The sequence below is a fragment of the Carcharhinus amblyrhynchos genome, chromosome 4 (assembly GCF_965287045.1).
Source record: "Carcharhinus amblyrhynchos chromosome 4, sCarAmb.v2.hapA, whole genome shotgun sequence".
NCBI classification, from domain to species: Eukaryota; Metazoa; Chordata; class Chondrichthyes; order Carcharhiniformes; family Carcharhinidae; genus Carcharhinus; species Carcharhinus amblyrhynchos.
This window is the reverse complement of record NC_137327.1, coordinates 45,703,738-45,726,084: the sequence shown is the minus strand read 5'-3', so window position 1 is coordinate 45,726,084 and position 22,347 is coordinate 45,703,738. Positions and strand designations below refer to the sequence as shown.

The window sequence follows — 22,347 nt, the reverse complement described above, 5'->3', positions numbered from 1 at the left end:
TATGGAGTTCTGGCCTTGAGGCCAGAACTCTCCATTCACCTGACGAAGAGGGAATCCCCTCGAAAGCTTGTGAGTTTACTATCAAATAAATCGGTTGGACTAAAACCTGGTGTTGTCAGACTTTTTACTGTGTTTACTCCAGTCCAACGCCAGCACATCCACATCATGTATGGAGTTTGCCTGTTCTCCCAGTGAGTGTCTGGGTTTTCTCCCACAGTCCAAAGATATGCAGGTTTAGTGGATTGATTGCGCAAAATAGCCTCTTAGTGTCCAAAAATGTGTTTGTTAGAGGGATTAGATGGATAAATACATGGGATTATAAAGATAGGGCCTAGGTGGGATTGTTCTCCGTGCAGGCCCGATGGGACGAATGGCCTTCTGCACTGCCAAGATTCTATGAACCAGAGGACAGAATTTCTTGAGCTCCAATTTTATGTAGTGTCCACATGTTGAGACTTTCCAAGGTGTTTCCTGCTACTGTCAGTTTGAGGCAAACCTGAGACATTAGTTCATTCAGCTCCATATGGTGTTATTAAACCAGAATTGTCACTGTTCAGTTTCTGGTGTGATACTGAGTAAACCAATCCAGTCATTAAAAATTGATTCCTTAGATAAGTTGGCAGATAGCCACAAAGCCTATAGACTGCAAAATAAGTTGCTGTGCAGAAATGGAAGAAAATGATAGTTGCCTCAGAAACTTCCCTGACAAGTGACATTTTTAATATCTGGGCAGCTTATTTTAATACCAACACTTGAATTCATTACTGTAAGTAGGAATTGTGATCTTCAAACTTCTGTGTTAAGAATCAGTTCAGTTTCTTTCACCTTTATAAAATCTATTTTAGAAAAGCTGCTTCTAATATATGACCATAATTGAATAGTGCCAAGTACTAACTTGAAAGGATATGAATGTCAATTTTAACGGTGTATTAATTTACAGAAAAACTTTCAATATGGAGTTCTAAAAAGTGCAAAGAAAAGTAGTCTAATAATATAATTTATTTTCAAAATGAAAGTATAGTGACTCAATTCAAAAACATTTATGTGCAGCAAGAAGGCCATTTAATAAAGTATGCCACCTGATGAAAAGATGAATGTCCTGCTATTGTTGCTTCTTTAAATATTGAATTTATTTTTTCTGGAGGTTGTGCTACTCTGAAAACAATAAGAAATCAGATGATCTTGCATTGTCCAAAATGCTTAAAAAAAAATACATGCATTATAAAGAAACAGTTGCGGAAAGAATATCTAAAATGTCAATATTTAACATGCACACTAAGCGTATTCTCAAAGTTGCCTTGATGTATATTTAAAGGTGGAATTACCATAACTCTGTACTGATATTATCAACATGGTATAGACTGCCACTTATCATGCATGGAATATTACTTAACTAGTGGTTTCCAGTGGATGCCATTTAGGTATTCAGCAATCATTTTTTAAAAAACGGATTGTGAATGTTTTCTTAAATTGAATGTGTGTGCTATTTATGGCCTTTTATGCTATTTCTACATTTCTAATTAAATGTATGTTGTAAAGTGCTTTTTAAAATATAAACATTAAATAAGACTATGCATCAGAACTGGGTTTTTTTTTTGGCTTCTGAGGTCCTACTCTCTTTATGTCATTTGCTTGTAGTCTGTCAAAAACAGTGTCAGTGTCCACAGCAGCAGCTTGATCGAGTTGTTCCTTCGTTGTTTGGAAACCTTGAGATAAATATGTTGCCAGTATCTGTGGATCCATTGAAGGATCAATTTTTTGAAAAGCCTTTTTTAGGTCAGCCACAGTCAGCTCCCTGTGGATAAAGAACAGGTAAGAGAATAAAATCAATACTTGCTTCAGTTCTTTTAGCTTCACTGGATTACATAATAATCACTGCAGGCGTTATATAAATTTGATTGCAACCAGAGTGCTTTTAACTTCTCCACATCCTCCCAGAACTATTTCACCAGAGGTAGTTACAAATGGCATTTAAATAAGTAGGGTTGAGAATGCAAGAGGGAATATTAGCGTGAATACCTGGAGCTTGCTAATGTTAGGGAGCAGAAATTAAGACATAAGTGAGCTTGAAGCACTGAGTTATCTCAATTGATTCTCTCTCTCGAGATGTTCAGTATGTCAGAATGTGGTATTAACAGTTTAAACAATACATTTATGTAAATATAAAAGGATCAAGTTTATTTTATGTCTGTTCTTTTATTCTGAAGTTCTGCTGACATTGATACAATGTTGACTACTGCACTTGCAGTTTATCTGGTTAGTAAAATCCCTTATTTGTGACAATGGTCTTTAATTTCTACTTTCACTTGCTTGTTTTTTTAATGCTCATCATATTCAGGAGCTGTTCTGAGCAAGAAAAAAACAGAAGTAGAAAATTAAATGGTTTCATTTTCTACCATTATTAGTGGACTATGCTCCAAAAAAAATTAAGATCAAAAGATTTTAACAGCTTTAGTTTGGGGGAAAATGATAGAAATGTGTTCATTCTGATTAAAAAAAATTATTTTTCCCCATTGAAATTAATTGAACTAATTCCACAACTGTAGCATGTATATAATACATTGAACATTGCATTGAATCATAGATCATTACAGCACAGTCAATTCTGGCTCTTTGAATTTAGTTAGTCCTATTCCTCGGTCATCTTCCTATATCCTATATTCTGTTCATGTTTATCCAATTTCCTTTCGAAAGCCAGAATTGAATCTACATTGTGCACTTTCCATTTCCATAAAGTAAGCTGGTTTGACAGAAAGCCTTTGCTAAATAGTTTTGTAGTGAACTACAGCAAACTTTCAGACCTGCACTAGTAAGTAGTCTGATGTCAGACTGTGAAGAAAATATTGTTGTGGTATTTTTAAACTGCTGGCTGTTTTCTCTGCACTGGTTAATATTAAATACCAATTGTGATTTTTTTTTTAAGATGGCCATAATTAGGCATCATTTGAGTCACCAGCACAATGATTATACTGCTCAGTGATACTTTGAGCTGCTTTGTTTTTCAACTAGGACTTTAGATAAGGTTTATATGTGGTTTGGGCATAACTGGATTTATCCAACACAACATTCATTTTATTCTTTTAATTACCTTTTACACTAAAATATTACACAATGCCACCACTAAACCATCCTTTATTCAATTGTATGTCGTGTGCCAAAGTTTCCAATGCAATTTTGTGCTGTATATCCTTGATTTAAATTATGTTTTAAGACAAGTTTTAGGGACCAGATCAGAAACCCCAGGATATGTTATGAAGTTAAACTAGACCCTAACTGTTTTCACTGTGGCACAAGTGTCAGCAGCTTCACTCCAGATGTGATTCCATTGACCAGAAAGTTTTTATCATAAACTTTAACAATACAATTTAAATTTTACAAATGAATTAGTTTAACTTTCACTAATCAAAATACTTAAACATGACAAAATATAATTCTCAACTACTAATCTATCTCAATTCCAATTAAGCAATATTCCTCACATTTAAACTGCTCTTCAAAATCAGTTAGCAAACAGTAGCATGGTGGCCTCACAGTACCAGCAACTCGGGTTTGATTCCCAACTTGAGTCACTGTGAAGTTTGCACATTCTCCCTGTGTCTGCGTGGGTTTCCTCCCTTAATCCAAAGATGTGCAGGTTAGGTGGATTGGCCATGATAAATTGTCCTTAGTATCAGGAGAACTAGCTCGGGTAGATGCGTGGGGATGAGTGGGATTGTGGTCAGTGCAGACTCAATGGGTTGAATGGCCTCCTCTGCATTGTAGGATTCTATGATTCAGTGAAACAATGCAGGCTTATGTGGGTTACCAGTCTCTAGAGAGAGAAACCTATTTTCTAGCAAACCCAAACAGCAGACTCCAGACAGGAATAGAGAAAGACATCCTACTCCTTGCAGACCTAAACAAAAACGCAATAGCTCAGATTAAAACAAACTTCCAATTATCTAGGATTAATTATTCTTCTGAATTCTCAGCAGGTGGACTGCCTGGAGCAAACAAATCAGCACTGTGTAGACAGCTGACTTTTAAACATGCCCTTCACTTCACAAGAAACATGATATAAATACATTTTGTAAAGGCACAGTATCATCTCTCAAAATGAATTATTGTAAAATTTCTAACAATAACAGTTTAAAATTTAAGAAGTAAACTAACCTAATACTATTAACTTTAATGAGTCCTTTGTAACTAACACAACAGCCACAAAAGTAGTTGGTTTCCCAGTAATCTGCTACCCACAAACCCAATAACACGATAGCAGCACCATCATGGACTGTTATGTTACAGGATGACATTTGACTCGTGTCTGCGCCAGTTCTCCAAATGAGTATCATGATTTAGTGCCATTCCCTGTACACTTTTTCTATTCAAATAATCATCTAATACCTCCTTGAATGTCTCGTTTGAACTTGCATCCACCACATTTCTAGGCAGTGCATTCCAGACCTGAACAATTTGTTCTATTTGCTTCTTTAGCAAATCACTTTAAATCTGTGCCCTTTCATTCTTGATCCTCTTACAAACAAAATTTATCCCTATCTAGTCTGTCCATGATTTGAACATCTCTATCAAATCTCTTAGCCGCCTTCTCTCCAAGGAGAACAGTCCCAACCTTTTCAATCTATCCTCATATCTAAAGTTTCTCATCCCTGGAACCATTTTTGTATACCTCTTCTGCACTTTCTCCAATGTATTTTCACTATTCCTATAGTGTGGTGCCCAGAACTGTACACAATATTTCAGCTGAGATCAAATTCTCTTGTGTAAGTTCAGCATAATCTCCTTGTTTCTTGTAGTCTATGCCCCAATTAGTAAAGCTCTAAATACTATATGCTTCATTAACTGTTCTCTCCATCTGTCCTGTCACCTTCAATGATCTGCACAAATACACTCAGGTCCTTCTGCTCCTGCACCCCTTTAAGAATTTTATCCTTGCTTTTGCATTGTCTTTCCATGTTCTTCCTACCAAAATGTATAACCTCAACTTCTCCACAATGAACTTCGGCTGCTACCTATCTGCCCACTCTACCAACTTATTTCCTTCTGATGTTCTACAATGCTTTTCACAGATACTTCCAAGTTTTGAGTCATCCACAAACTTTGCACTCCAAGATCTAGGTCAGTAATACATGTCAGAAAAAGCAAGTGTCCCAGTACTGACTCCTGACTACAAGTGGCCTTCTAGCCCAAAAAACATCCATTGACCATTACATTCTGCTTCTTATTTTCAGCCAATTTGTATCCATGATGCTACTGTCCCTTTTATTCCATGAGCAATAACGTTTCTGTCAAATCTCAGGCTGCATAAGTGTCATGTGATTATGCCACATCTACTATTAAGTTGGAAAGCAATATTAATTAAAATATTCCACTGTGTTAAATACAGGAATTATCTCAGTAAAAACAATTGAGATTCAAAACGAGTTGGAAGTTGAACCTGATTTATGAAATCAGAATGCCTATTCAATTTGTGTATTTTGCAGCAAATCATTTATAATGCCTTATTTACAGATGATATTTCTGCTGGAATAAGATCTACAGTAAAGTTTGTCTCTTACTCTGTGTCTCCCACAGCATTTCTTAGTTCTTTGAGGTATGTGATTTTCTCTGCTGCATATTGGCTTTGCAGCAATGCAACAAAAGCCCCTGCTGTGCCTTCTGTATTCTGTAAAGCAGCAACAGAAGAAAATAATACAATGAGAAACCATACTAAAAATGCATTAGGAGTTTGTAACAACCCTGGTAGAAATCTTCCTTAACAGAAAAAGACAAAATTAGTGTTAGGTAAATTTGAAATCATGAAATGTACAAAAACTTGCAAGGAAAGTTTTCCTTCTGAAAGTTCCTTTGCAAAGATAAATCACAAAGGCATTCTTTTTCTCATCAAGTTGGATTCCTCATTTGTGGACAGTTATTTTGTGTTTAGCTTGCACATTATACATTTATCCAATGAGATATCATCTTTATAAAACTCCTAGTGTCTCTGAGGCTGACATGCTTGTGTTTAAATATTCTTGTTGAGAATAAGGCTAACTGTCTTCAGCTTGGGATCTAAAATAGTTTTCCAACGTCTTAATAAATCCAAAAGATACTTCATCAAAACAAAAAAAAGGAAACTTAAAATGAACCAAATCTTGCTGGAGCTGAGCAATAAGTTATCTTAGAGTGGGCAGACTTTCCCTGCACCCTTCAGCTCAAATATAATTTACAGCATAGCTTGAGAGAAATGTGTGCTGATAAGAGGGCATATAGGCCCCAGTAAAGGGTGGGACAAACATTTCCTTAACTGTTGAGGTTGTAGACCTGTGCACTGCATGGCATAATTGGGAGGAGGCAACATGGTGAACATATTGTAAAGAACCAGTTTCTGGTGGTTTTGTTATTTAAACTTAGGCTCGTCTCCATTGAGGAGGGCTAACTCTATTCTTGAGAATATTATTTGAAAGATGTTCAATGTGTGAAAAAATAGCCAAGCCACAACTAAAATAGTTTTCTACATTACCTCTTCAAATAGGGCATTATATTTAATTTTTTTGTCATCTGCAAGTTGGGATGTCGCAGTTGCAATCAGCTCATGGATGTAATTTTCTTTCTTGTTAGGGAGAGCTGTCTTCAAGGTTTGACTGCAAGAAACAATTTTCAATTTTTATTTTCCAGTTTGATTTGATTTATTGCCACATGTATTAATATAGTGAAAAATGTTGTTTCTTGTATGCTATACAGACAAAGTATACCATTCATAGAGAAATAAACAAGAGTGCAGAAAGTAGTGTTAAACTCATAGTTAGAAGTGCAGAGGAAGATCAACTTAATGCAAAGTAGGTCCATTCAAAGTCTGATGGCAGCAGAGAAGAAGCTGTTCTTGAGTCGCTTGGTACTTGACCTTGGACTTTCATATTTTTTTTCCTGACAGGAGGAGGTGGAAGAGAGAATGTCTAGGGTGTGTGGGGTCCTTAATTATGCTGGCTGCTTTGCTGAGGCAGCAGGCAGTGTAGACAGAGTCAATGGATGAGAAGTTGGTTTGTGTGATGGATTGGGCTACATACACCAAATTAAAAAGCTACACTGGAAAGCCAAAGTTGTCCATTGAACTCTGGGTTTAAGCTTCAGTAAGAAATCTCACAACACTAAGTTAAAGTCCAACAGGTTTATTTGGTAGTAAATACCACTAGCTTTTAGACTGCTGTTCCTTTGTCACCTGATGAAGGAGCAGTGCTCTGAAAGCTAGTGGCTTTTGCTACCAAATAAACCTGTTGTCAAATAAATTGTCAACACTCACTTTCTGAACTTACGTGTGAACAAAAACCACTTTGGGCTTCTCAAGAATTGCCAGTTTGCACTTAATTATATACCAACAAGCTGGGCCAGGGGTGGTGAGGAGTGAGAGTTTAAAAAATGATTAAGCAGCAGGCCACATTGATATTAAATGTGCATATGCTCATGATGCATCAATCAAATGTATTATTTCCCAAATGTGTAAGTTGTAAGTATTTCCACTTCACAGAATAGTTAAGTATAGGCTTTGGAAAGAACAGTGCAGAAGCAAGCAGATTTTAATTCTATGCTTTACTTAACTCTATTTCACTGTCAACTGAGATTTTATACTCCGCTCCATTTCCTCTATTCCAGCGATTGGCTTTTTCTTCCGTTCAATTCTGTTGTTTCACTTGGACTTCATAGTCTACACAGATTACTTGGATGGATTTTGCTGTTTTTTGTTCTATATTCTGCTTCCAAGCTGCTGAACAATCTCTGCTTTGCTGCTATCTTGCTTGCTGTGGTCATTGTCCATCAGTGTTTGGGTCAGACCAGCTCCTCCTTTCTCACATGTTCGACTATAGAACCATAGAAAATTATAGCTAAGAAACAGGCCTTTTGGCCCTTCTTGTCTGTGCCGAACCATTTTTTGCCTAGTGCCACTGACCTGCACTTGGACCATATCCCTCCACACCCCTCTCATCCATGAACCCATCCAAGTTTTTCTTAAATGTTAAAAGTGACCCTGCATTTACTACTTTACCGACAGCTCATTCCACACTCCCACCACGCTGCGTGAAGAAGCCCCCCCTAATATTCCCTTTAAACTTTTCTCCTTTCACTCTTAACCCATGCCTCTGGTTTTTTTCTCCCCCAGCCTCAGTGGAATAATCCTGCTTGCATTCACTCTATCTATACCCAACAAAATCTTATACACCTCTATCAAATCTCCCCTCATTCTTCTACACTCCAGGGAATAAAGTCCTAACCTATTCAATCTCTCTCTGTAACTCAGCTTGTCAAGTCCCGGCAACATTCTCGTGAAACTTCTCTGCACTCTTTCAACCTTATTTACATCCTTCCTGACTAGTTCCCTCATCTTAGACTATAGACATAGGAGAAGAACTAGGCCACTTGGCCCATCGAGTCTGCTCTACCATTCAATCATGGCTGATAGTTTTCTCATCCCCATAACCCCTGACCCACTTGTTAATCAACAACCTGTCTTTATCTTAAAGACACTCAATGACCTGGCCTCCACAGCCTTCTGTAGCAAAGAATATTCTAGCCTTCTCGACATGAATGCTAACATTGCATTTGCCTTCCTAACTGCCAACTGAACCTGCACATTAACCTTAACAGAATCTTGAAAAATGACTCCCAAGTTCCTTTGTTTCTGATTTCCTAAGCATTTTCCCATTTAGAAAATAGTCTATGCCTCCATTCCTCTTTACAAAGTGTATAACCTCACATTTTTCCACATTGTATTCCATCTACCACTTCTTTACCCACTCTCCTAACCTGTCCAAGTCCTTCTACAGCCCCCCTGCTTCCTCAGTACTATCTGTACCTCTACATACCTTTGTATCATCTGCATCTTATGAGTTTGTCTTTCAGCCTCCTCAAGCTCCCTGCTCCTAATCATTAGTTTTCAATCTTCTTGATCCTTGCTCCTTTACTGTTTCACTAGACCTAGTTGTGCAATAGTTATTGGACACCTGTGCTGAAAGACAGGGTCAATTTTGCTTCTGTTTGTCTCTCCTGACAATACTGGACTTTATTACTTCCATTGATGGTCTCTCTATTCCACCAATGGCCCCCGGAAACACTCCGTCGAAACAGTTGATACCAAAGTTGGATATTGTTTCGTGTACATTCTAATCTGGCTCCATGCACCACCTAAAAGTCATCATCATCCAACACAAGGGCTTAAACTTTATCTTTGGACTAATTCACATTATCTTCTAGTCTTACAAACAGGATAAGTCATTTAGCTCCTCGCATCTATTCCACTACCATTCATCATGGCTGCAACCTAACTCTATACATCCACCTTTGTCCCATATCCCTTAACACCTTTAGATAACAAGATTTTAAGAATCTCAAATTTAAGATTCATCTTTTTAAAAAAATTAATTCATGAGATATGAGTGTCACTAGCATTTATTGCCCATCCCTAATTGCCATTGAGGTGGTGAGCCACCTTCTTGAACTATTCCAATCCGTATTGTGTAGGTACATCAACAATGTTGTTAAGAAGGGAACTCCAGGATTATGATCTGGTAACAGTGAAGGAACTGCAATATAGTTCCAAGTCAAGATGGTATGTGGCTTGGAGGGAAATTTTCAGGCGGTGGTATTCCCATGTATCTGTTGTTCTTGTCCTGCTAGGTGGTGGAGCTTGTGGGTTTAGAAGATGCTATCAAAGGAGGCTTGGCAAATTGTGGTTGTGTATCTTGCTCATTCTCCACCACTGACGTGTAGTGGTAGCAAAGAGAATGTTTAAGGTTGTAGATTTGGTGCCTATTATGTGGGTACTCTGTCCTTGGGTGTCAAGCTTCTTGGGATAGGCAGGATAGTGGCATTGAAGTCACAGTCAGATCAGCCATGATTATGGAATAGCTGAGCAGGTTCAGGGAGCCAGATGACCTACTCATGCTCCTAATTTTTATTGTATGATAATGCCAGAGTTGGACTGGGGTAATTTTTATGAAGCTGCATTCATCCAGGCAAGTGAGGAGCATTCCATCACACTCATGACTTGTGCCTTGTGAATGGTGATGAGGCTTTGGGGAATCACAAGGTAAATAACTCACCTCAAAATTCTTAGACGCTGGCCTGCTTTTGTAACTGCTGTGCTTATATGGTCGCTCTAGTTCCGTTTCTTGCAAATTATAACCTGCAAGACGTTGATGGTGGGGGATTCAAAGATGAAAATGCAGTTGAATGTCAATGCGAGATGGTTAAACTCTCTTGTTGGAGATAGTCATTGCCTGCCACTTGTGTGATGTGAATACTATTTGCCACTTATATCAGCCCAAATCTGAATGTTGTTCAGGTTTTGCTGTATATTGATAAGACTGCTTCAGTATCTGAGTTGTGAAAGATGCTGAAAAATGTGCAACGATCAGCAAATAACCCTGTTTCTGGCCTTACACTATTAGAAAGGTCATTGATGAAGCAGCTGAAGATGGTTGAACCTAGAATGTTATCCTGAGGAGCTCTAGTGCCAATGTTTTGTGGCTGAGGTGGTTGTCCTCCAACAACCACAAACATCTTCCTTTGTGCTTGGTGACAAGGGCAGTTTCTCTCACCACATCTCTTGAGTTCAGCCCATGTTTGGACCAACCAAACGGTAATGTAGTGAGGTCAGGAATCGAATTGCCCTAGTAAAAATCAAACTGAGCATCAGTGAGCAGGTTATTGCTGTGTAACACACTTGATAGCATTGTCGATGACACCTTCCATCATTTTGCTGCTGATGGTTTGGATTTTTCCTGCTTTTTTTTGACATTGTCAGGTAGATGCTAACATTGTAGTTTTAATGGATCAGCTTTGTTGGGGTGGATTAATTCTGGAGCACAAGTCTTCAGTACTGCTCATCTCAGGAACGAATCTGGTGAACTTTCACTGTATCGTCTCCAATGCAAATAAAACCTTCTTTAAATATGGAAATCAAAACTGCACACTGTATTTTAGATGCAGTCTCACCAAATTGTAGCAAGACTCCTTTATTCTTGTAGCACCATTATTACCAACCCATATCAGAACTCAAATCTAAAACAGGAACATGTAAACTCATAAAAACCTACAGCACAGAATGAGGCCATGAAAAGCTGCTATCCAGTCTAATCCCACGTCCCTTTTAAGTTTGTACAGCTGAATGCTATTTAATTTGCTCACTCAGTCATCGGGGTTTCTGATAGTTTTTTTAATGCTTTGTTTTTTATTTATTATGTCATGGGATGCGAGCGTCACTGGGAATGTCATTCTTTGCTGCCTATTCCTCATTCCCCTTGGCTTACTAGGCCATTTAGAACATACATAGAGCATTACAGCACAAACAGGCCCTTTGGCCCACAAGTTGCGCCTTGTCATATCCATACCTACCAGGCCTATCTATAACTCTCAATCCCATTAAGTCCCGTGTACTCATCCAGAAGTCTCTTAAAAGACCCAACGAGTTCACCTCTACCAGCACTGACGGCAGCCGTTTCCACTCACTCACCACCCTCAGTGAAAAACTTACCCCTGACATCTCCTCTGTACCTGCTCCCCAGCACCTTAAACCTGTGACCTCTCATAGCGACCATTTCAGCCCTGGGAAATAGCTCCGAGAATCCACCCTATCTATACCTCTCAACATTTTATAAACCTCTCATCAGGTTGCCTCTCAATCTTTGTCTCTCCAGGGAGAAGAGACCTAGCTCTCTCAACCTTTCATAAGGCATGCCTCCCAATCCAGGCAACATCCTTGTAAATCTCCTGTGCATCCTCTCAACAGCTTCCACATCCTTCTTGTAGTGAGGCGACCAGAACTGCGCACAGTACTCCAGGTAAGTAACTCCAGAAGGAGTTAAGAGTCCCAAATGACAAAATAATTTGGAAGATTTGCGGACAACACAAAATTGGTCAGCAGTGTAGATAGTGATGAGAACAGCATAAAACTACAACATGATATTGATTGATTGGGTGAATGGGCCAAAATATGGCAAATGGATTTTAATACAAGTAAGTGTGAGATTCCATTTTGGGTCAAAAAAGGATAAATCAGGTTTTTTTTTTAGAAGGCACAAAGTTAAATTCAGTGGATTTTCAATGAGATTTGGGGATTCAAGTACATAGGTCCATAAATGCCACAAACAGGTGCAGAAAATAGTCAAGACCACCAATGGAATGCTGGCCTTCATACCTAAGGGAACATAGGGATTCAGATGTTATACTGCACTTGCACAAAACTTCAGTTAGACTCCACAAAGTACTGTGAGCGGGTATGAGCACCACACCTTAGGAAGGATGTTTTGGCCCTGGAAGAAGTTCACTGCAGGTTTACAAGAATGATATCCGGACTTCAGGGGTTAAATTACAAGGAGAGATTAGACAAATTAGGTTTTTATTCTTGCAAATTCAGCAAGTTGAGGGCTAATCTGATAGGTTTAATCTGAAATAGATCTGGTAGATTTCTATCAATTGGTCACTCACTGCTGTTTGAGGAACAGAGTTCCAAACCTCTGCCACTCCGTGTGTACAAGTGTTTTCTAAAATCTCTCCTGAACGGGCTGGATAAGGATAAACTGTTTCCACTGATTATGGCCCCTGGTTCTAGAGCCTTAAATCTAAATTTTGGAGCCAAATTATTCAGGAGAGATATTAGAAAACACTCTACACAGAGTGGTGGCGGTTTGGAACTCTCTTCCTCAAACAGCAGTGGGTGACCATTTGAAATAGACAAATTTTTATTGAGCAGAGGTATCAAGGAATATGGGGCTAGGGCAAGTACATGTGATCTTATTGAATGGTGGATTGGGCTCGAGCGGTGAATGGCCTACTACCTGGATTTTTATGACAATCGATGATAGTTTCGTGTCACCATTACTGAGACTAAGCTTTCAATTCCAGATTTCTTTTAAAAATTGAATTTAAATTCCAGCAGCTGCATGATGGATGTGAACTCTCGTCCTCAGAGCATTCGCCTGGGCATCTAGATTACTAGTCCAATGATCTCATTGATATATTTGAATAAATATTCATCTTTTAATTTTTTCATTTTTAAATTCCAGGTCTAACATCTAAACTGAAAAGGCAACCTACAACCACAGTGCCAACAATGTCCCTTATGGTATCTGCAAAGTCCACATGATTCTTTTCCCCTCCCAGTATACAACTGGTGTTGTTAGTGGTTGTAGGGATCTCTCCTCCTAAAAGAAAGTTACGCTGCTTTTGCCCTGTGCTACAGTGGACTAAATTCATCAACACTGAAGAGGCAGATAAGTTTAAGGACCCCAATCATAGAGACTCAGAGCCATGAGTCTAGTTAGGGGTGTCAATGTTCTTTAATGCTTCCCATTGCATTACTCATTTTAAGGGCACTTGATTACCCTAGGTAATCCTAATACATGTAATACAATATAATATAATATAACTCCAACCTGAACTCCTGTTTGGAGAGAATTCCTTTTCCAGAGGTGTCATGAGCTCTCAGTTCTTTCAGCACGTGTGAAATATGTTGAATCTGCCCATAGTATACACTTTCATCCACCTAAAAACAATTTTGGAACAGAATCTTAGTTAGACAACAATGCGAGAATGTCTTAGCTATATACCATTTCTTCCATTTTATTTCTCAAACTTTGGCCAATAATTCCAAGTGACTCATTATCTGTGTGTTTACTCCCATTGGTTAAGTATCCAACTTTCATGATACTCCTTTCTCCAATGATGGTTACAGTGTGGAACTACCTATATAGTGAATCACTAAAAGCAAAACAAAGTTGTGTCCCTTTGCAGTGGATAGTAGTGAAGCATTAACTTGTTACTTTACATTTCCACTAGATTGTGAATATACTGATGCAGATTTTGCCAAAGACACTGTGTCAAAATTGTTTATCTTACCTTTAATGCATAAATCCATCATAACTTTTGGCAAGTAAATTGTGAATTATCAGAAGATGCTGATTGATTTGTGCCGCTCACCATTAATGTCACAAAAACTGCATCTCACATTTAACCTCCCCGCGATGTTCATGAAGTTACTGCATTTGCATTGTTAATTTCACTTAAAACTTACCCCAAAGTTATGCCCAGTAACATTGTCATCGGCGGGGGAGGGGGGGACTTGCTGTCACTCTGCATTGCAATTGGTTAGGGGAGGGGGGAGGGATGGGGTGATCAATCTTGGTGGTGATGGGGAGGGGAGGGGATGATATTTCTGGGTGGTGTGGGGCTTGCGATCAGCCATGGGCCACTGTGATAGCTAGTGGGGGTTTGTTAAGGCTAGCTGCAGCAGTACAGGCCTGACAGATCTCTCTTTCAGACCTGTCAGGCCTTTGCTGGTTGCCAGGGATGTCTATACGTACGCAATAGCATAGCAGGCTTGCTGGTGGTCTAAGTCCCCCACCCTCTTTCCCTACAGGCAAGGAATGGTTTAGCCCTTTTTTCCATGCACTATGTGCACAACATTCTGGATTTGAACTTGTTCAACAAATGGATGAGAACTCTCCTGTTTTCCTGTTCGTTCTGGACTTAGAATTTTTTTAGTAATATCGCCCCCTACTTCTCACCATGCCTGTAGCACATGGTGTCCATATCACAGTATTAGCACAAATACAAAGAAAAACACTAAGATATCCAATCAATAATGTTAGGTCAACAATAATCCATTTAATTCTTATATAATTAACACTTGAAATTCTGCAAACTCTATTGAATTAGAGAATGTAGAAACTCACAATTCCGTTGAGAATGCTGAAAAACAAACTGATGAATTCATCTTTCTGATGATTCCTGCAGCCATAATAAATGTTGTAGGCCCAAAGCAGAGCTGAATCTCCATATTTCTTCTGGAGGAAGTTATGGAAAAACTCAGGAAGGATGGACCTTGTCCCACTCTATATATTTTGGAAGAAAACAAGCATTAGAATTTTTTAAATTATGTAAATATCTTCACAGAAACAGGAATCTCTTTCAGAAATACAATGATATTATCAATGCATGGAAAATAAATGAAGTTCTCTTGTTTCATGGAAGTTTCTTTCTTGTAGTTACTATATGCCTTTAGGAAATCAATTATGAAGTATTAGCTAAGCTAAAAAAAAATTAATTCCAATTCTCTCATGCTGGGTGCAGGTCCAGAAAGCAATGATTGCCTAGTATGTTATTCAGATGTGAGTCTTCACATTGATGTTGGTTGATATCACGGACACTTTCAGCCTTATCATTACTTACTTTCCACCCATGTACACTGCCTCTTTTTTTTCCTAACCCAGGCCATTACCAGTTGTGGGAATTTCACTGGTGTATACTGCAGGTGGAGTAGGACATCGCAGCCTCTGTCCACTTCCAGCAATGGGCACTAAAAAACAAATAGAATCAGGAACCCTGCTAAATTTTCTCCTCCCTATCTAAAGGGTGCTGCCTGCCTTACCACTATCAGCTAGATCAGCTAATTCAGCACAAAATTATAATGGAGTCTGCAAGCCAGATATACAATCACTCACCGAAACTTGCCATCTTAAAAAGAGAGTTTTAAGTGTAATATGAATACCATCCTTGAGGTTTCACCATATACGAGTCAGAAAAGGGTCTTCCCCAAGTTCATGGTATAAAAATTGGAGGTTGTTATGATACAGTGCTATTGATGTATTTTATGTTCGATGGGAATGTTTTAAGATTCAGGTTTTTTTTGCAGGCAACCAGTATGTCTGGGAAGAATACAGTACAGATGTTGTGAAAGCAGCATAATTACTCATTTAGCTATGTACTGTTTACTTAAGAGAGGGCTAATAGGCTCTTGTTTACTTTTCCTTTGTTTATTTGATTAAAGGAATAGAAGGTGGGTTGACGTAAAGAGGTTCATGTGATAATGTAATTAATGGGAGGAGCTAGATTTGTAGCAGAGAAACAGCTTTCAGTTCAGTGCTGGCTGGGATTTGTTTAAAGACGGCAGTCAAAGCCTCTCTGAAAGCTTCAAGGGTGTTAACCTAATTTATAGCACGTATGCTTGGGTTTGCTAACTGTATTTTAAGTGGCAGTTGGGTGTAAGACAATTGTTGCTTATTTGGAACTGAAATAGTTGATCAACAGTTAAAGTTAAGCTATTTCATTTTGTTAGTTATATTCAAACTGTAATGAATAAAGCTTGTTTTGATAAAATATTCCTAATTTTTCAGTAGAATTACTCGGAGTGAAGCATCCTCATATTTATGTCAAAAAGAAAAATTGTTTTTTTATGTCAAAAAGAAAAATCTGGCTTCATAATATACATTGGGTCCAGGGCTCTAACAAGATAAATAATAATTTATGACACAAGAGGTTTCTTTGTGATACTGATGCTACAGTTGGAGTTTTTATTGTCTGCAAACTAGAAGCACACTAGAATTCTGCAAAAACACAAAACATATGACAAAGACAAATATGTCATATATGTATATTAGCTCTACTGTGTGTAATGAGTGTAAGATGTCCAGTTCAACAGATGTGCTGTTAATATATGACTGCTTTCCTTATGTTACCTTGTTGCAATCTCTCCAAATAATCAACAGGATTGAGTTACTATCCTTCCAAACTGAACAGTGTTTTCTTTTGTGAGAACATTTACCAGCTGTGAGAAAGACATTGCTGAAATTTCGAGGACTGAATTCACACACCTGGAGATCTGCTGCCATTTTTTCTTTCCAAATTTCCTGCAGCGTTTGGGTTATGCTTTTTTTGGCCAAATTCACATTCTTGATTAGACCATCGTGACGCAGATATACAATAACATCTTCTCCAGTACCCTACACAAAATGTTAATTTTGTTTATAACCTTTGTTTTACATTCAGATGAAATATTAATTTAAGACCCTGTCTGTCTACTCTGATGCATATAAATGATCCCTTAGCACTCTTCAAAACAAACGGCAATTTTCCCACCGTCTGGAGCAAATATTTATTAATATTCAATGTCACTCAAAAACTAATTGGTTCTCATAGCTGCTTGTGGGTCCTTGATGAACGCAAATTAGTTGCTGTGTTTCCCTGTGTTGCAATATTCAATACTTCAAAAGTAATTAGTTGGATGTAAAGCACTTTGTGACATAGAATCCCTCCAGTGCAGAAGAGGCTATTTAGCCCAATGAATCTGCACCGACTCTCTGACGGAGTATCAAGCCCTGTCCCCTCCCCATTGCTCTAACCTCAAACATTTAAACATGGTTAATCCGTCTAACCTAGACACCTTGCGACACTAAGGGGCAATTTAGCATGGCCAATTCACTTAACCTGCTGAGGTCATGAAAGGCATTATATAAATAAAAGTTTTTTTTCTGAAATCAAGTAATGTAATTCTTGAAATGTGGGCATTGCTAGCAAGACTAACAGTTGTTATTCATCCTTAGTTACTCTGAGACCATGAAGGTGGGACTTCTTATTTAAATCATTAAGTCCATTTTGTGAAGATGCTCCCACAAATGCTATTAGGTCTTTGTAACAGTTTGATATCACTTTAGAAGGCAGTTAAGAGTCAATCACATCTGTTCAGGAGACTGCTTAACATTAATCAAAGTTTTAAAAAGTATAAATGGGAATTGAAGATAAATTGGGTTGCAATACTAGTATCAGTAACAGATATGTTAATGCTTTTCAGTTGTTTTAACAAAGGCCTAAATACTGATGGATTTTGACACATTTATTAAGTAACACAATTCATACCTAAATACTGGTAATTTTAATTCTGAACATGCTTCAGAAATTGTATGGAAGTCTTTCTATCTTATTTGCTGAGGAATGAAATAATGTTCATATGAATCCCATTTCTTATGTTAGCTCAATTTAACTTCCCTAATTAATAGAAGAGGCGGTGGTGTCATTTAGGGAAGGAAATCTGCTGTCTATAGTTGACTCGCAAATCTCTTCTGAGATAGAGAGTGGTTAGGGATAGGCAAAAGATGCTGGCCCAACCAGCAACACTCAAGTCTCTAAATGAAAATAAAATTTTACAATGTTTCTAACATTACCAGGAGTTTTTCTGACAATCAACAATGGTTTCATGATCATCATTAGATTCTTAATTCCTGATATTTTTTATTTGAATTCAAATTCCACCATCTGCTGTGGTGGGGTTTGAAACTGGGTCTCCAGAACATTAGTTGAGTTTCTGGATTAACAGTCTACTATTGGGCCATCGCCTCCCTGTGTGGTTATCGTAGAATGATGTAACACAGGAGGCCATTCAGCCAACACGCTTTTGAAATTGCTATCCAATTAGACTCACTTCCCTGCTCTTTTCTCACAGACTGTCAGATACTTCATCATTATTCAATTAGCTTTTGAAAATTACTATTGAATCTGTTTCCACCACCCTTTCAAGCAGTGCATTCCAGATCCCTCAGATGATTGTAAAAAATAATAATCTTTTAAATGATAAATGATTCAGGTAAAGCGCACATAAGTGATTTTTAAACAAATACGTGGTGGATATATTGATCTCATTGATTTCCCAGTAATATTAAATAAATGATTAACTCATACCAGTCCCTCAAAGTAATCTTCTTCAGCTTCAACTGGAAGATTCTCCAGCTGACTTGAAGACAGGCCACCTGTTCAAATTAAAAATAAAAAACATAAATTATGATTTGATACTTTAAAAAAAACCTTTGCGGAAGGTAGCTTATGACAAAAATAAGTATCCTTGTCTAAAATTTAGTTTGCTATTGGCGTCTTTATTTCTTCCAATATACATACGGGGTTGAAAACCAGTTTCAGTCAGAGAAATCATATCCCAGCTAAATTTGACATATCATTAGTCAACATATCTGAAAATGGAAGTCTTTGAGAAAGGTCAAGGCATCCAATCTGAATACAAAACTCTGTACATTTATTTGTCTGTGATTAAAAAAACTTTGAACTCTTTCATCAGCCTGACCTTTTCAACTGGTGAGTCAGTCTTAAACCTCCAAAGACAGTTAATTAACGCAGGAATGTAAAAAAAATCTAAGATAGCATAGCATGTTTTTTGTTAGAATTTTCAAACCTTTTTATTATTTGTTTATAATGAGAAATTAGCTAAAACTAACAACTGCAGTAATTTTTTTGTCTGTTATTTTTATTATCAAATGTTCAACTACTGTATTAGCAATTCTATTTAGCGGATAAAATCAGCTTGGTGTATTGTTATTCTGCAACCTTACGAAGAGAATAAAATGAAGCCATATTATGTATAAAATGTTCTGTGTTTCTTTTCTGGGCAGCTATAAACTTTACCTACATGTCAGAGCATGTGAGATTACCCCTTACAAAGTGCAGGCTCAATAATGAGAGCAATCTGAAATAATGAGAGCAGTCTGAAACAGGAGCAAAAGTATCTAGAGTAAAAAGGGTGAAAGAAATCTAATAGCACAATACAGGCTTCAACTATCCATAATATTAGAGCACCAATATTCTGACACAGTGACTAAGTTTCAAATAGCATTTTTTTAGTTCTCCCCACATTCTTTTAATTTCACCCTTTTAGTTTCCACTGTGCTACATAATGTCCCCTAGTTGAGAGGATATGCATACAATCTTTCCCAGGCCTTTGCCTATGCCACTCTTACGTCATCAGATGAGGTGATGGAGGCTCACACCAGCCCTTTCTGTGGGCACATGGCAAGTCATTGTTTTCACAATAAACTTTCACAACTGAAAAGTCATTGTGCCAGCCTCTGTCAAATCATCTGGCTGAAAATAACAACTTTAGCCAGAATTTAAGTGAGGACTTCAACTAGAAATCCAACAAATGAGTCTTTTCATAATGCAAGAATTCATTTAAAATTATTTATTTTAGTAATCACAAGATCTTTGGTTTAATGTGTCATCAGTACCTCCAATATTACAGTGCACCGTCAGCACGACACTAAAATAGCAGCCTAGATTTTGGCCCAGATTTTGCTGCATCAATGCATCTCTGTCATTTAGACTTATCTGTGCATGTTTAGGTTTTAAAAGCGTTTAAAGTGTTTTCCTCACAAAGTGAGTTAATAGCAGTACAATGAGGCTTCGGGGCATCTGGAACATTCATAAGCGGTGAGACAATCACTGCATTTCTGTAAAAAATGCGATTAAGGATTGAAATCTAAACCAAAAAGGGATGAAAAGGAAGGTGAATTAGAGCAAGCGAATCCAATATCAAGTCTGGTATAGAAAGAGAAATAAAGAGAAAGAAAGAAAGATTGGATTAAGAGAGAAAGAAAATGCAACATCTTCAATTTCCTGAATGGAGTGGTACTCTTATGGCAATTTGTACTTCACAGGATGCATTGAATTTTCCTGACCTATTAGAGATAGATTGGGAGGCAGGAGGGCTAGTAATGTGATAAGGTCAGCATAAGGAGTAAAGACAGCATCTTCCTATGCCAAGGCATATTACCAACATTAGGAACCTTGGCATTGCAGCCACCCACTGAGTGGCCAATTAAGTTACTTAATGATACAGTTAAGGGCCACTTCCCATCTTGTGGGCATTTTCTCCGAATTTTGGAGGACCCATCGCAATGTAAGAAACCACCAGGTAAATCCTGCAATTTCCAATGAGGATCTAACAAAGAACAAAGAACAAAGAACAACACAGCACGGGAAACAGGCCCTTCGGCCCAACGAGCCCGCGCCGCCGTCCCACTGTCTCAGTGACCTATTCATGATTTTAGTCTACACCTAACGTGCGAGGATCAGGGAGGTCCAATTTAGGGACAATTTAGTACCCAATCAATCAGCCTAAAAGCACATCTTTGGGGGATGTGGGAGGAAACCGGAGCACCCGGAGGAAACCCACGCAACCACGGGGAGAACGTGCAAACTCCCACAGACACAGGCCCAAATCCATGTGTCCGCACAGCAACAGAGATAGTCTCTGAGCTGTCATGTTGCCCTCGAGATGGTCCAGTTTAAGCACACTAACGACATGAAGCAATAGGCAACTCCCGAAGCAACGTCCAAGAGCAGCCCACTACAACCTGCCGCATGCATGCCCCTTGCTGGACTTAAATGCCTGTGGAGACAAAAAAATTCATTATTAAACAGGCAAAGACTAACATCCCTGAGGCAAAACGTATTCCCAAGCCTACAATGTTTAGTAAGGCCTACTATATCCCCCTATATGTAGCCCGCTCATATGGCTGTCTAAGTGACTCTTAAACAACCCTAGCGTGCCTGCTTCCACCACCTTACTCGGCAGTGCATTCCACACCCCCACTACCCTTTGCGTGAAAAACTGCCCTCTAATATTTGTCTTATACCTAGCCCCCCTCACCCTAAGCCCGTGACCCCTCGTTCTATCCATTTCTAATAGCGGAAAAAGCTTACCACCATTTACTCTATCTATCCCCTTCATAATCTTATAAACCTCTATTAGATCCCCCCTCAGCCGACGTCTCTCAAGGGAAAACAGCCCAAGTTCATTCAATCTTTCCTCGTAAGACAGCCCTTCCATACCAGGCAACATCCTGGTAAATCTCCTCTGCACTCTCTCCAGGATCTCTACATCCTTCCGGTAGTACGGTGACCAGAACTGGACGCAGTACTCCAAGTGAGGCCTAACCAACGTTCTATACAACTGCAACATCAGACTCCTACTCTTATATTCTATACCTCTTCCTATGAAGGCTAACATACCATACGCTTTCCTCATCACATTCTGCACCTGCACCGACACCTTCAGGGACTTGTGCACTTGCACCCCCAGGTCTCTCTGCGTATCTATACTCCGGATAGTTCTACCTTTTATCGTATAACTCCCCTCCACATTATTCCGGCCAAAGTGCATCACCTCGCATTTCTCCGGATTAAATTCCATTTGCCATCTATCTGCCCAATCTACCAGCCTGTCTATGTCCTGTTGCATTGCCAGGCACTGCTCCTCAGTACCCGCCAATCCAACCATCTTAGTGTCATCAGCAAATTTGCTGATCACACCACCTACCCCCTCTTCCAAGTCGTTAATATATACCACAAATAGAAGAGGTCCAAGTACCGAGCCCTGCGGCACACCACTGGTGACAGGCCTCCAATTGGAAAAGGAGCCTTCCACTACTACTCGCTGTCTCCTCCTCCCAAGCCAGTTCTCCACCCATCTACATACCTGGCCTTGTATCCCATGAGCCTTCACCTTTTCTATCAGCCTACCATGAGGGACCTTGTCAAACGCCTTACTGAAATCCATATAGACGACATCAACGGCTTGTCCTTCGTCAACCGTTTTTGTCACCTCTTCAAAAAATTCCACTAGATTCGTAAGGCACGACCTCCCTGTAACGAAGCCATGCTGCGTATCCCTGATCAGATTGCAGCGCTCCAGATGTTCATACATCCTATCCTTGAGGATCCTCTCCATTAGCTTGCCTATAACTGAAGTCAAGCTCACCG

The 22,347-nt window shown here is 38.8% G+C and overlaps 1 protein-coding gene across 1 annotated transcript in view; it reads right to left on the bottom strand.

Annotated features, from left to right (window-relative positions):
- Nucleotides 1–42: 42 nt before the first annotated feature.
- Nucleotides 43–22,347, bottom strand: part of tsnaxip1 (translin-associated factor X interacting protein 1) — a 68,780-nt gene continuing 46,475 nt past the window's right edge. The window contains exons 10-16 of the mRNA XM_080187073.1: nucleotides 18,481–18,548; nucleotides 16,620–16,748; nucleotides 14,703–14,861; nucleotides 13,404–13,513; nucleotides 6,500–6,620; nucleotides 5,556–5,662; nucleotides 43–1,795 (exon numbers count right to left, since the gene is read on the bottom strand). Of these exons, the coding sequence (XP_080043199.1) occupies nucleotides 1,570–1,795; nucleotides 5,556–5,662; nucleotides 6,500–6,620; nucleotides 13,404–13,513; nucleotides 14,703–14,861; nucleotides 16,620–16,748; nucleotides 18,481–18,548 (920 nt within the window). The 3' untranslated portion in view covers nucleotides 43–1,569. The remainder of the gene's footprint in view (nucleotides 1,796–5,555; nucleotides 5,663–6,499; nucleotides 6,621–13,403; nucleotides 13,514–14,702; nucleotides 14,862–16,619; nucleotides 16,749–18,480; nucleotides 18,549–22,347) is intronic.